General features: G+C 46.7%; 1 protein-coding gene across 3 annotated transcripts in view; it reads left to right on the top strand.

The window, feature by feature from the left end:
• AKAP1 (A-kinase anchoring protein 1) overlaps positions 1–8,538 on the top strand; it is a 28,181-nt gene extending 19,643 nt beyond the window's left edge. For all 3 annotated transcript variants that reach the window (XM_009278255.2, XM_009278254.2, XM_019471809.1), the window contains 6 exons: positions 2,606–2,783; positions 3,486–3,636; positions 4,283–4,350; positions 5,823–5,896; positions 6,703–6,768; positions 6,911–8,538. In XM_009278255.2, coding sequence (XP_009276530.1) covers positions 2,606–2,783; positions 3,486–3,636; positions 4,283–4,350; positions 5,823–5,896; positions 6,703–6,768; positions 6,911–6,970 — 597 coding nt within the window. In that variant the 3' untranslated portion in view covers positions 6,971–8,538. The remainder of the gene's footprint in view (positions 1–2,605; positions 2,784–3,485; positions 3,637–4,282; positions 4,351–5,822; positions 5,897–6,702; positions 6,769–6,910) is intronic.
• Positions 8,539–15,347: the final 6,809 nt, after the last annotated feature.

The raw sequence follows: 15,347 nt of genomic DNA, 5'->3' as shown, positions 1-15,347 counted from the left end.
TTTTTCCTGAGTTCCAGCCAAAGCTCTCTGTTCAGCCAGGCTGGTCGTCTTCCCTGCTGGCTTGTCTTTTGGCACATGGGGATGGCCTGCTCCTGTGCCTTGAAGATTTCCTTCTTGAAGAGTGTCCAGCCTTCCTGGACTCCTTTGTCCTTCAGGGCTGCCTCCCAAGGGACTCTGTCAACCAGGCCCCTAAACAGGCCAAAGTCTGCCCTCCAGAAGCCCAAGGTAGCAGTTCTGCTGACCCCCCTCCTTCAGTCCTGACCCCCTGACTTCTCCGAGAATCAAAAACTCTATCATTTCATGATCGCTATGCCCAAGCCGGCCTCCAACCATCACATCACCTATAGGTCCTTTTCTGTTCACAAACAACAGGTCCCTCACCAGCTGTGTCAGGAAGTTATCTTCCCCACCCACCAGGAACCTCCTAGACTTGTTTCCTCTCTGCTATACTGTATTTCCAGCAGACATCCGATAAGTTGAAGTTCCCCATGAGAACAAGGGCTAGCAATTGTGAGGCTTCTCCCAGCTGCTTATGGAATATTTAATCTGCTTCTTCATCCTAGTTGGGTGGTCTATAACAGACTCCCACCACGATATCTGCCTTGTTGGCTTTCCCCCTGATTCTTACCCATAAACACAACCCTATTGTTACCATCATCAAGCTCTAGAAAGTCAAAGCACTCCCTAACATACAGAGCTACCCCACCGCCTCTCCTTCCTTGCCTATCCCTTCTGAAGAGTTTATAGCCATCCATTGCAGCACTCCAGTTGTGAGTCATCCCACCATGTTTCTGTGATGGCAACTACATCGTAGTTTTCCAGCTCCTCCTGTTTGTTGCCCATGCTGCGTGCATTGGTGTAGATGCACTTCAGTTGGGCTATTGATCCCGCCACCTTTTGGGGGGGGAGAAGCCCCAATTCCTACATGACCATTCTCAGGCCCTTCTGTGGTTTCTAATACATCAATAACCCTTGCATCTTTGCTGCCGCATGGATCTCCAGCCCCTACCTCCACTGAGATGGCAGACCGAAGGACCTTGCTAGCACACCGTCCCTCTAACATTGGCGTGCCACCCCCAGGCTTATCTCTAGCAAGCCTGGTTTTATCCCTTTCCCCCTTCAAATCTAGTTTAAAGCTCTTTCAGTGAGCCCTGCTAACTCCTGCGCAAAGATCCTTTTTCCCCTTTGAGGCAGGTGTATCCCATCTGTCGCCAGCAGGCCTGGTGTCGTGCAGACTGACCCATGATCAAAAAACCCAAAATTTTGCTGGTGATACCAGGCTCGGAGCCAGTTACTGATCTGCTGGCTCTTCCTGTTTCTTCCCTCATCATTCCTTGCAACTGGAAGGATAGAGGAGAACACTACTTGTGCTCCTGATCCCTTAACCAGTCGTGCCAAGGCCCTGAAGTCTCTCGATTGCCCTTGGACTGTAGCAGAATGTTCTACCAGACTCTGGTTAATCTCATGGATTTGCACATCTGGCCTGGTAGGCTTTTACCTACAGACTAGATGTTTGCCTAAGGAAACAACACTTCAGTCTGGAGCAGAATTGATTGTCTGCCCGCTCTGCTTAAGGGCCACTTGCTGTGAGGTCAAAATGCCACACTGATCTGTTGCCATTACTGGTATAGACTAGATATAAGGAAGAAATTTTTTATACTGAGGGTGGTGAAGCACTGGCACAGGTTGCCCAGAGAGGTGGTGGATGCCCCATCCCTGGAAACGTTCAAGGTCAGGTTGGACGGGGCTCTGAGCAACGTGATTTAGTTGAAGATGTCCCTGCCCACGGCAGGGGGGTTGGACTAGATGACCTTTAGAGGTCCCTTCCAACCCAAACTATTCTGATTCTATAAATCCTGAAGCCGGTCTTCTCAATGTTTTACTTCCTTATGGTATTTAATTACACTTAAAGGAGGTTTTCATGACAGTGTTTTCATGCTTCTTTTGCTATATGGATACTTAAAAACATTTCTTTTCTTACATTGGGCATCTAGAACCTATAAAGTAACTGTGCACATAATTGTCTCCATGGATGTGAAGACAGGCTTTGTTCTGGAGAAGTGAATTTATGCTGGGAAATTAAAGGCATTTTAGATATATTCTGAGCACAGTAATGCTCGAAAGCTGCCCAACACAATGGCTCTCTAGCAGCCAGGGCAAATTACTTTGAAAATGAGACCTCTGTGACAAATCTTGGACAATCCCTGCAAAGATTACCTTGATGTTTAAAACCCCCGTGGGCAGGGAATCCTTGCAAGTTGCACTGTGTTGATAGTGCAGCATGACTTGACCTGCATCATTTCTGACTCTGCTCACTGATCTCTTGGGTAAATAAGTCTTACAGCTGCTCTGTGCTGATAGCCTTTCTGTGTACAAGATGGGCCCCACCCCAAGTCTGATTTCCTTTAGAACAGCGTGGAGTAATAGTTGAGTAGCTTTCTGCTCCTGATCCAAAGCAGCCTTTGGAAGTGAAATACCAGAGTGCCAGGGCTTTTCCACCCGTGGCTGTAAGCCGTAGGAGTTGCTGGTGGAACATGGAGTTGCTGTGAATTGAAGCTTGCGTTGCAGTAAACACTAATGAGAATTGCTTTCCTCCACATGACAGCTGTTCCTCCCAGATGGAGTCACTGTAGAGGTGGTCGTGGCAAACCAAGTCGATGCAGGGCACATGTTTCTACAGCAGCATACACACCCCACTTTCCATGTCCTGCGGAGCCTGGACCAGCAGATGTATGCCTGCTATTCTCAACCTGAAATTCCAACACTGCCAACTCCAGTAGAAGGCAAGTAACTTGGTTGCTCACAAATTGTTCAGTTGTGAAACTTCTTCTAGGGTCATGCAAAAGCCTGACACCCCTGAGTTAGCCTTGGGAAGTTTCCCGGTGGATGAGAATGTGATAGTTCACTTGTCACTTCATCTTTTTTTAAGCTGCTGCCAGAGTACAGATGTTGCTCTGCTCTTCCTTACCCCACTCATCCCTGGAGTACCTCCCCAGACACTTTAGTTGCATGTTGAAATTCAGAATGAGAGAAAGTCTTTCTCAGGTTATTTCTGATCAACTTGGCATCTGGTGAATTTTTGCTGACTAAGTGTGGAACTACTCCCAGATCTTCGTAGTGTCACTGGCTGCATATGGTGTAAAGTGGAGGGTGCATCACATGGAAGGGTTATTAGCACTTACTTTCCTTTTTGGAGACAGACCTCACTGTTAGTGACCAAAGGCTGGGAGGGAACTGGATACCTGGGTAGAATAGCATGGGTAGTGGCAGACAGAGACTTGAGAGTAAAACCCACCTCTCCTGTGTCCCAGCTGCAGGCCTTGTCTGATGTGGGTATGGGTGGTGTTGAAAGAAGATGGAAGCAGCATAAGAAATTCTGTTGATTCTCAGTAGATAACTGTGCAGTACTGCTAATGCCTGAAGTGCTGATTTCTGGAAATCCACTTACACTGAGCCTTTCTTCTCTGTACTCTTATGTTTTGCAGTCGGTATTATCTGCGCGGCTCCAGGCCTGGATGGGGCATGGTTACGGGCTCAAGTTATTAGCTACTTCGAAGAGACCAATGAAGTGGAGCTCAGATACGTGGACTATGGAGGATATGACAAAGTCAAGATTGACACACTCAGACAAATCAGGTCTCTAGCTCCTCTTCCATGGCCTGAGGCCATATCTGGCTTGAATCTTCATCAGAGGCATCCATATCATTTGAATTACTTATAGGTTTTTCCACAGCTGAAGCGGGAAATGGTAGAAAGGTTTGTCTCAGCAGTGGGTGTGGATTCCTTGGGAGCACAGCAAGCTCTTGCAAGGCTTTTTTGAAGGGGAGCGGAGAGGAAATGGCAACTTCTGCCGCTTCAGTGTGGAAGCTGAGCAAAAAGATGCCTTCAGGAGCCCCCAAAGAGTAGTTAATTGATGAGCTAGGAATAAGATTCAGATTCTCTATGTCCCAGCCCCATTGGCTGGGAGAGCCATATTGGATGAGGGTTTTCTTACACAAACTCATTAAATACTTGATTGTGCCCCGGAGGTGGGAGAAAAGCAGTACAGCCTCCGTTATGGAGGTGGCTTTTGCTTGGAGCCCCATCCAACCTGGCATGCTAATCAGACAATTTATTGCTGCTGCTTAGATTGCTGGGAGGATAGTCCGATTTATTTTTTTTGACTGTCATCAATTTTAAACTGAATTCCTGTTAGATCAATTGATTAATCAATGTCACCTTAAAGAAAACAAGAGTAACTTAAAGCCATGTTCTTATTCTGATTGATTCTCTTTTCTTTAAGGTCTGACTTCTTATCACTACCTTTCCAAGGAGCAGAAGTTTTACTAGACAACGTGGTGCCACTCCCAGGTAATGGAGCTCTTGAGATGTACTGTTGGTGCTCCTCCTGCAGGTTTAAATGGATGCCAACTGTGTACAGGCAGTGATTCCGTCTAAACTTCCTCCTATTGCAAGCACAAGCTCTGATGTGACTAGAGCAAGGATTGGAAAAATTGTATTTTTTTTTTCATTTGAAATGTGCTAGCATAGCATAACCTGTCAGACTCCAGGGGAAAGATGATAAACGTCCAGGCTTTTTCCTGCATGGAGGAGAGAATGAATTACTTTCCTAAACAGCAGGTTGGCAGGACTGGCAGGGTATAGGTGAAGTAGCTGTAACTACTCTGCCTTCTTTTGTCATAGAGTAGCTGTAAATGCAAACTTAATTTTTAATCTGCTAGATAAATATCTGACATTTTCCTACTAAAATGACTGATGTGTATAGTTCTGTGTTCGAAAGACTACCCTCTGAGCGCTGGAAGAATGTCAGTCACTGCCTAGAAATGTTTTCTGTTTTGCTTTTCTTCCCCCCCCTTTTCTAGTGGTGGTAGAGATGCATCCCGTGTTGGTGTCTAAAAAGCTGCCCTTCTGGGTGCAGAGGGGTGTCTGTAGGAGCTAGGGGTCAGGCCAGGTTTCAGCGCTGGGGTTTGTGGCTGGCAGGACTCCAGGAGGTACAGGCCCTGCCAAGACTGTAGATGGATGGCAAGGTTTAAGCTGCTTCTAGCAGAAGTCAGTGTGTTGCGTGTTCCCTAAGGTAATCGGCCTCCTTCAGTATTTGTGGGGTTGTAAGGGGTTCACTTGCTGCTGGAGATGGCCTCAGGGTGGGGAGCACAAAGGAGAAACTCTGTTTTGCAGCAATTTGGTAGGAAATAAGCAACTTTCTTCCAAAATGAAAACACTTATGTCCGGTCTACAGTGTAGATTGTAACTGTATTGCCTGGGACACAAGGGTTTCCTGCTGCACTACAGGTGTGGAGTTAGCAACAGTGCCCACGTAAGCTGTGCAGGCCGAGAGGTTTGAGCTGCCAGTGCTTGCAAAGAGTGCGTTTGGCCCTGTTCAGGTGCCAGCCAGCCTGCCGTACAAATGCTTTTAAGTTCCCTTTTACAGTATTGCACTCTGTGCAGGGTCAGTAAAGTCCTGAGGCCCCTGAGCTTAGTTTATTAAGGATCAAAATACTAATGGCAGCTCAAAGGTGCTGCAGAAATATACTTTTCTGTCTTTTTTAAAGCTGCCTAATTCATCAGGCACTTATGTTCACATTAACTTAGCTAGTGGCTTTAGAAAGCATTTCATCCTTCCCTTCAGCAACACAGCAGGCATAATACTTGTGTGATCTCCAGCTTAATAGACTGGTTTCAGCAAATGCCTACAGCAACAGTAGGTGAGGATTCTCTGGCCTAACTTACGTACGAGGTCAGACAAGATTAGCTTAATAGTCCCTTCTGGCCTTTAAAGCCTGTGAATATCTCATTTGTTTTCTCCTGCTCTCTTCTTTCCAAAGACGAAGATCACTTTTCATCTGAAGCCGACGCCGCTGTTAGTGAGATGACCACAGGCGCAGTCCTGGTGGCGCAGGTACATGAGAGCTGCCTGGAAAAGTCTTGTTGCTGGTTTGACTGCTGCTGTTATCCTCTCTGCCCCCTAGCATACTGTGTGTGTTAAAATCAAAAACAAAGCCAGAGCCTGTAAGCCTGGCTGCAGGGCAAGGTTCTTGTTGAGAAATCTTGGTGCTGAGAACTTCCCTGTGTAGCATCAGCACCGCTCAGGACTGTGTGGCTGGGAAAGGTTGAGTATTCCCTCTTGTTACTGATGCGGGCAGGGAGGAAGGGCACCTGAATGGGTTTACAGAGCACAAAGTGGCCTGTTGTCCAGCAGATCGAGTATTCACCTGGGTCTGCACTGCTTTGCCAGTCTCAACTGTCTTTGCAACACTGACGTCTGGGATCTGGCCTCTGGCTGGCTGGAGGGAGAAGTAAGGCTTCTGGCAGTGTCCCACAGGCTTCTGCATGCAGTGCCTGATCTCAGTGAAGAGGCACTTACCTCTTTTGAAGTGCTTCTAGCAGTGGCTGTAGCTATCCACGTAAGTTAATTGGGACGAGTGGGAAGCAGGGAGTGTTTGTGATGCTCAATCTCATAGCTTCCTTTGGTTTAACGCAGTGCTCAAATGCATCACTAATTCTAGCAAGGGCATGGATTTGAGTGACTAGAGCAAACTTGCCAGCAGGATGTCCCAGCTGCCTGGTGGCAGTAGCTACATTTCCTCTAGCCTATGCATAAGTTCAAGTATTGAGCATCTGATATGCAGTGAATGATGCTAGCCTTGCATCCCCAATAGCTCAGACCAGAATTGCTGCACACTAATGTTTTCTTTATGTTTCCAGGTCACAAATTATGACAGTGCAACAGGTCTGCCACTGATACAGCTGTGGAACTTGATGGGAGATGAGGTGTGTATGTTGACATACCTATTTTTTCAACACTGTTAGGGTTTATGATTATGCAGACTTTTTATTGTTGATTGGAACTTGCTGATGTTTCTTGCTAGTGGTTTGTTCACCTTTCTACTTTTTTTTTTTCACCTCCCTTTAGGTGGTGTCGATAAACAGAACTCTGGTGGAAAGAGGATTTGCTCAGTGGCTTGACTACTAGCAATGACCTAGATGCCTCGAAAACTCTTTCTGCAGAGAACAACAAAAGAAGAAATCTTGTTTTGCACTGTTACAATTTGGTTTGGCAACTTCTTGTAAAGAAAATCTGTTCACACCTGTGAGCAGAGTTTTTTTGTGGTCCATTGAAACTCATTTTGTTCAACTGTTACCATTTCATTAGAAACACATACCTCTCTCAGTGAAAGGCAGGGTGTTAAAAGCCATAATGACAGATACTGTAGCTTTAAAGCAAAAAATCCTCCCTGGCCTCTACTCAAAAGTTGAATGGAAAAAACCTTAAAACCTTGGGGCTTGCTTGAAGCTAGCAAATGCCCCTGAAATGTTAACTGTAGTTGCATTTTTGTTCAAGATGTATAATGCCCCTTAACTTAGTGTCTGCTTTTCCTAAAAGTTACATTGGTTGTTCTTTTTTAACAGGCTCTGTCTATGAAATTAATTAATGTTATTAATGAATATTATTAATGAATTTAATGTTCAGTTATGGATTTTTTCTATGTTGTGCCACTAACCTGCACAAAGAACATTCATCTTGTCTTCCTTATGCCAGGAGGTAGATGAATTGCATTCGTTGCACTTACTGTGGCACATATCTCACTGCAGTTGTGGTTTTTAGGCTTGATATGCTTAAGGAAGAAAGCTGCTCTATGCAGATGCTTGAAGTGCAGGATATGTTACCACTACAATTTTTGCTCCAAAATGTCATGTATTAAAGAAGAGAACTGATTGCCAAGCCCAATTGTAGTTTATATTTTTCTAGCTGTGCAAGTCTGTAAATATATATAAGAAAATGTAATATTTTGTACAAGAAAAACACTGGAAACAAAGGGAACTTTACAGAAACTTTTTCACACCAAAATGTCCTATGTAGGTAGAACTGGTTTGGAGTGCATTAGGGTAGCTGACATATTTGGAGCATCTGAATGTTGGGAGTGTTACAGCTCTGCTGTATACAGGATTAGTATTCCGTTAGATTGCTGTCTGGTTTGACTTGTGCTCACTGCATTCTTTGCTATGTTGCTGTACAGATCTGTTTAAAAAAAAGTAACAACTTGGCATTAATATTGCAGTGGTGTTCTCTCTCAAATATTTTTTTCTCCTTTTTAGATATCTATTACATATTTAAAATTTTGCTCAAGTAATTTAAGCTGGCTTAATACTCTTAAATACATGCCCTCTAATGTATATCATTTTAGATATGTATTGAGCTGGGATTTATTGCTGGCAGAGAAGATTCTTGCCAGAAAATGTTGATGTAGTTAGTCCTTAGAAGTTTTTTCAGGTAGATTCAAGGATGTCCTTACATCCTATAAGTTAACATGTCAGTGCATCGCACATTTGGACAGTTGCCTACAAAAGCATTTGGTCTAATCTCTTCTGATATGTTATGGTTATATCTTTTTTTGAGTTCTCTCCTATTTGGTGCTTATGATTTAATGTTCATGTTTGCAATAACATCCAATGTTTGGTAAGTCAGTTAAATCTATAAAACATATATCCTCTTGGAATGTTTCTTTCCATTTCAATTAAATTTTGAATTTTAAGCTGTCTTAAACTGTGATGACTGAGAGCCTTCATTTTCTGACCTCTTGCGATGTAGGGTTGGGAAGGGGCTCAATGGGATAAATGGGTGAGATAAGATCCTGATGGCTTTTCAGCAGATGCAGAAAGGTCAAGCTTCAAATCTCCTGGGGTTCCTTTTACTTCCAGCTGAAAACTGGGGGGGGTGGGGGGGCGTTATGATTAATTACTTATTAGAAAGCCTTGGTCTGAGCGTTGGTACTCAAGGCTTTTGAAACTGTTATGTATTTGTGGAATTAATTTACTCTAGACTCAGGGCATCCCTTTTGTCACACTTGTGTGTTGAAAAGGGAAACTGGGAGTCTGTTTCTATTGTGCAGGCTACAAAATCCCCTCTTTAAAATGTTGACAGGTTTTTTGTTCAAGCCAAGCAGTGCAATGATGTGAATTGGTGTCCCAGTGAACAGTTTGTCCTTACCCCCTGGTATTGGAGCACCTTGCAGCTGGGAATGTCTATTCTTGCAGTAGGATGTATTCACACTCTCTGCATGGTGTGAGTGTGAAAGCAAGCGAAAGGCAGGGGCTGGACTGACTAAGCTAGGGATGCGCAGAACAAGATGTGTTAAACTCGAAAGTACTGCTTTTGTGGTCTGTAGATGTGTACACATGCACACGCAGTTGATCAGGGTTCCAGGTATCAGTCTTCCTGATCTCAAGGATTAAAACCAATCCACTGGGTTCATTGCGGAATATACACACAACCTGTAGATGCTCTGGACTACAACTCAGTGCTGCTTAGGCAAGTGATAGGTGAAGAATAAAACATTGGGATTTTTGGTGGGTAGTGGGGTTGGAAATTAGCAAAGTTCGACAATGTCCTCTCTTCTTGCTTCTCGCCCCAGGAAGAGGGTTTCACTTCACAGGGTTTCTCAATCCTTGCTGGCCTCCAGTATCTGCTGAGGGTTGGCTTTCACCATCAGGCATGATCTCCCAGCTAGAAATTTGGTAGCTAGCTTCTTGCACTGTGGCTGGTTAACATGTTATTGATACCCTGAGCGCGGTGTGTGGCGTGCTGAGCCGTGTATGCACAGCAGCTCTCTGCCGCTGTTGCAGGCAGTCTGTGTGAATTTGCTGTTTCAAATCGCCTGCCAGTTGTCTCTCTCCCTGGACAGAGTTTCTGGCTAAGGGGAGGAAAAAGCTGCCGTGTAGCTGTGAAGGAGGTTGTCTGTCCTTCAGCTCTGTAACTTGAGTGGTTCGGCAGCTCAACGATGCCTTACTGGGTACCTTCCCTGCTAGGTGAGGTCTTCCCTAATTAAACCAGTTCTGTTGGGCAGGAGCCAACCTGTTGTGGAGGGTTTGCATTTCAGCCTTACGGCAGTGACCTTATAGCGCTCTCCTGCTAGCGTCTGGCTGGTGGACAGGCTGGAGATGAAAGGTCAAGAGAAAACAAAGAACCCTGCACGCCGGTGTCAGTCTGATGCAGGGCAGTGCCCAGAGGAGTTCACTTGCATTTCTTCTGAATTTGTCTCCAGGGCTTTTTCTTTGCTCAGGGAAGCTTTATCCCCTGGGGCTAAGATTCACACTGGGACAGTCAGTGGTTGTGCGAGGAGGAGAGAATTGTTGCTGCTTTCTCTAGCTGCAGACTTGCCAGAACATGGGAGTATAAAATAATTAAAGTGTGGAAGCCACTGAGCTGGGGCTCTGCTTGCTGTGGTGAGCTGCTTCCAGAGAAGGTGCAGCTCCGCACGAGGCAGATAATGCAGCCCTCCCTCTTGGGAAGGTGGTAGTCCCTCACGAGCACGGTACTGTGCAGGTACCGTCTTAACCCGTCTCCACCTCACAGCAGTGCTCTTCTCACTCATTGTATGCAGACTTTTTTTTTTCTCTGAAGCTGGTCCCAATGCTGGAGTCTTGCTGAACGGGTGAAACGGAGCTGTTGTCATCTCTCTGGGATGTAGGAGCAGGGTGGCTGCAATCCAGGAGGCTTGCTTACCAAATGTCAAAGTAGAAGAGGAAGAATATAATTCAGACTGATAGTCCTGAGGTGGTAAGCACCATCCCAAGGGAATGCAGACACTGCAGTGTTAGGGTCTGGAAGCAAATGGATCTCTCTCGGTTCTATTCCCATATCCCAGAGAGCTTTCCAAGATACGGTCCATAGTAATCAGATTCAAACAAGTGCAAGTTTAGTTTGGAAGCTGTGGGGTTTTTTTCCTTAGGAGCTTAGAGTAGCCCTGGACTTCTTAGCCTGCATCCATGGGGATGAATGTGTTACTTCTTGTCCATGACAAACTTTAACTCATCTTAATGTTGGTGTTTTCCCTCACTTTGTGGGGTGTGTCAGAGCCAGGAACCTGCAGCAACTGCTGATAGCTGGTGTGGGGAGTTCTCCTGGTGTCTGCTCTGTGTCCCTTGTTTTCCTCTGGCTCTGCAATGTGGAAAAACATCCTGATCCCTATTTGTGTTGTAAGCTGCCTATTTTTTTTTAAGCTGTAGTAAATAGAACATTGTAGGGTGAGATTAACCAAAATAAGGAGCTGCTGGCAAGTAACAAACAGGCATCCTTTTTTTTCTTTAAAATAAAAAGTCTCAGCCTGTATAGGTAGATTAATAGCTTCAGTAGTACCCCAGGGGTATGGGGGGTTTTTGTTTTGTTTTTTTTTACATTATGAACAAGGGCGAATGGCTTCACTGAGATGGGGGGAAGTGAATATGGACTGCTTGGAAAAGAGCAGGGGAAAAGGCACAGGTCAAAAAAGGAACAGGGGAGGTTGAAACAAGTTAGTTACATTTGCATCTTTCTTTCCGAGGTGCAGTGGTGGTGTCTTGTGCCCCGTCAGACCTCAGGAGCGTAGCTGGGGTGGGTTTTGAAGGGGTCGCACTGCTCGTAATACCATCTGCGTCCCCAAAGCGGCTGTGTAATTCTTGGCTGCAAACCTGAAGTTGAGCAAACGTGCATCTGAGCTAAGCTGTCCCACGGGGTTAGTTTGACTGAAGCCATTCAAAGGGGCTTTCCCCTTTGAAAAGTGGTAATTTTATTACGGGTAAAATGAATGAGGTCTCTGGAGATGCCTAATTTACAACTTCCGCCTGGAGAGCTTCCTGCCGGCTGCGAGGCACGCTCCGGCGTTCCCCTGCCCAGCAGCCCCTGGAAGCCCGGACCTCCCCTCTTCGGGCTCTTTCCTAGGAGGAGGGGTGCTTCGTATGAGGCTTCCTCACCTTGCAGCCTCTGCCCCCCATCTTCCTGCCCTGGGCAGCTGAGCAGGAGCTTGTCCCTGGGGCAAGCGGCACCTTCCTGCCAGACCCTCTTGAGCACCAGGGCCAGTCCTTAGGCAAAGCCCTGAGATGACTTTCCTTTGGCACATTGACTCAAAGGCTCCTTAGTGAGGGAGGAGGGGAGGAGCGAAGAGAGTGTTTTTGGAGCAGATGGAGAATAATGGTGCCCCTGTCTGACACTGGCACTTGAACCACTGACACAAGGAGCAGTTCAGCTCCTTACCTCTCACAGCCACGTATGCAGCCTGCTTGCAGCACGACAGGGAATCTGGCTCTGCAGTTCCATGGCAGAAACTTCATTGGCAGTAGGTTTTTCCTAAAAAGAAAAAAAAAACCCCAAAACCAGATGCAAACTTTATTTTTACTTTCATTCTACTGCATCACACAAATCTATCAGGGCAGAAACTCATTTGGCAGTAGGTTTTTCCTAAAAAGAAAAAAAAAAAAACCAAAAACAGATGCAAACTTTATTTTTACTTTCATTCTACTGCATCACACAAATCTATCAGGTCCTGTATCGGTGCTGTCCCTAGGAAGCCTGCGTGTTAGAGGCTGCTGAGCTAGAATTAAAGAACATGTGTCTTGCATTTAGTTTATTGCCTCAGGGGCTGTGTTTTGGCTTCAGTCACCTCTGCTTTCTCTCCCCTTCCTTCCCCACCCCCTTCAAAAGAAAAACCAGCAACACTGCGAAGCAAGAGGAAAAAATTCTGGCTGCATTGGGCAACAGGGGGGATGATGGCACTTGGGGGAAAGCCTCAGGGCTTGGGCTTTTTGCCAGGGGAAATGTGAATGGTTCTTGTAAGACAGAAGTGCTGGGTGATGGGGCTCTGCCGTGTGAGACCAGTCATCGTGGCCGATTGCACCGAAGGTCCGCCTGGCCCGTACTCACTCTGGCAGTCCAGGTAATTTGGGCAAAAGGTACAAAAGATGGATCTCCTACAGAGCGGTTTTGCCCAGACACGCTCCCAGTTTCCAGCTGTGAGCAATGCAGGGACTTCTGAGCCAAATGCTGCACGCAGCGTTGCACTTATAGACATGTATAAACTACCTCTGGTGAATTTGCGTAATGGTGTTTTGTGTCCATTTGTCCTTCCGACCTTCACGACATCCTGTGGCAATATGTGCCACAACTTAATTATGTGTGAGTGAAAAAAGTGCTTCCTGTTTGTTTTCTAAATTGCCTGAAAGCATCCCTGGCTAATCCATCATCCTGATACTGTGGAAAGGTGAGTAATGGCCCCTGCTTTGGCTTGTCTATACTGCCTGCGAGTTTATAGACTTCTCTTCTGTCACCTGTCTCTGTTCCAGGCTGAAGCGTCCGAGGTCTATTTAGCTCCTTAGGTGGGAGCTGGTGGGAACAGCTCCTCCCTGACACCCAGTCCTGGACCTTCTCTAGCCCTATAGTGCCTTTTCTGAGGTGAATGCGTGCCAGAAGCTTTCATCCTTTTGCTGAATCGAGAACGTAGAAGAGCTGCTGCAGATTCCCAGGTGTGTGTTTTGGTGCCTAAAAATGGGGTCGGATGTTTATGACGCTATTCTCCATCCTTGTGGAGAGCAGAAGGAGATGACAAGAGTTGTGCTGTAGCTGTGACTGCACTGAGGTTTCAACCTTCCCCTGGGAGAGGGGAGATGGGATCAAACGGACTCACTGGTTTGTGCAGTTGATGTCCCAGCTTCAAAACTCTGTGTGTTGTGTGTGTGATGGTCTTTTTTTGTACCTGAGCTCCGCAGTTTGGATTTGAGGACGCTGATGAGATGTTTCATGCTGTTTCAAGTGAGGTGCCCTCATTTCTGGAGAACAGCACTTTCAAAGTAATTTGTGGATCTAGGTTTCTCTCCTGTGTGTTGTTTGGGGTCTAGAGTGTCTGTCTCTCTCTCCGAGTGCACCTAAACCATTTTTCTGGCCCTCCCAAGAATGCTCTTTCATTTGTAGCTGCAGATAGCAACATAAGCATCTCTTGATTATATCATGTTCCCCCACTAAGGCTTGCATAGGACTGCAGGAGCAGCTGACCCTAAGGTTTGCTACAGGCATCTAGATACTTGCTGGAAGCTAGTGCCCAGAGAAAATGACAAAATCCCGTTAGGAAATACGTCAGATCTTTCCCCTGTTTCCGCGTGCTTGCGCTGCCCTAGAACAGGTCCCCATGCACAGGCAGAGGTACGTGGGCGAGGAGCTGGGCTGAGCTCAGGCCAGCCGGCTCCTGCGCTTGGGCTCTGCCCTCCTGCACAGACCCCTCTCCAGGAGCCGGTTTTCTCTCTGCCTGCTGCCTTTCCTTCACTTAACGCTGCCTTATAGTCCTCGCCAGACAGCACAGGGGCTGGTGGTGTCCAGAGCTCTGCTGACCTGCAGCCTCCGCGAGTGACCCACACACTGCTCACCTTTTCCTGCCATAAAGCAGCACGTGGATCAAAACGGTGGGTGGGTAACAGGGACGTTATCATTTGCAGGACAGCAGACAGGGGTCCCTCAGCTGCCCCACGGTTGCCCAACATGCCTGCTGGTGCTTCCTGCTGCCTCCAGCCTGCGCTGCAGCCTCCCCTTCTTCCTCAGTTTTCCTGTCCCCTGTGCAGAGGGGACGCTCGGAAGGGACATTGGGGAACCCAGCCCTTCCTCAAGAGACATGTGTTCTCCACTGGAAGGATTGTTTTGTCAGAGTGGGAAAGAAATGTTTGGCTGCTTCATCGAGTCCATAGCTCTCATTCTTCTACTACATTTCTAGATGATAAAGTAGGATCAGTCTCCTACCAGGGCAGGCAATGTGGCTGTGCTTCTGTGGCATAAATCAGCGCGTCATATGCAGGTTCATGGCGAGGAACGGCAGCATGAAGCGCTGCAGGTGTCCAGTCCTGCCCCCAGACACTTGCTGGGGCCAGAAAAACAACCACAAACGGGTGAGGAAAGAGCCATAGTGGAGAAAAGTTGGGTTGGGTTGAGGTTTTTTTGTACCCGCCCTGTCCCCTTTACACATGCCCCAGGTCCCGTTCCTTCCCCAGGAGACCACCAGCGTTTGGTGCTGATATCAAGCATGAAAACAGGGACCGCTCAGCTCCCACGCAAAGCTGGAGTGAGCGAAGCGTGTCGCTCGGTGCCCGTCCCGTCTTCGAGGCTGCTGGGAGCGAGGGGAGAGCAGCAGATGGCACTCGAGCATAAGCTGAGCATCGTGCCGCCGGCAGCCGGTCAGCAGGTCTGAATTATTCTTGCCTGAATAGTGCAAAAGAAGCGTAGCTATTCAGGCTCTCAGTCCTTGAAGGAAGACGTATAATCTTGAGCCATAAGATGCGTCTATAGGACCTTGATTTACATGCTTTGAATGTTCCTCTCTGCTCACAGGTCCAGATTGTATCTCTGCTTGTGCAGATTTGTCCTTACACGGTGTCTGGACTTGAGATGATAAAGAAAAAGTGTTACTTTTCACTTGCAGAGACTGACCCCTGATTTGCTTGGATTTTTTTTCTGTGGTTGTGGCATGCCTTTCCGCACAGAGCTACCCCAGTGCACAGAAGCAAGATTTTTTTTTTTCCAAATCAGATAATTTTTTTTTCCCCTTAGCCAAAATGAA

Source organism: Aptenodytes forsteri, unplaced genomic scaffold (assembly GCF_000699145.1).
Source record: "Aptenodytes forsteri isolate BGI_AS27 unplaced genomic scaffold, ASM69914v1 Scaffold66, whole genome shotgun sequence".
NCBI classification, from domain to species: Eukaryota; Metazoa; Chordata; class Aves; order Sphenisciformes; family Spheniscidae; genus Aptenodytes; species Aptenodytes forsteri.
Note: the sequence above shows the minus strand (reverse complement) of the source record. Positions and strands in the feature narration are given on the sequence as shown.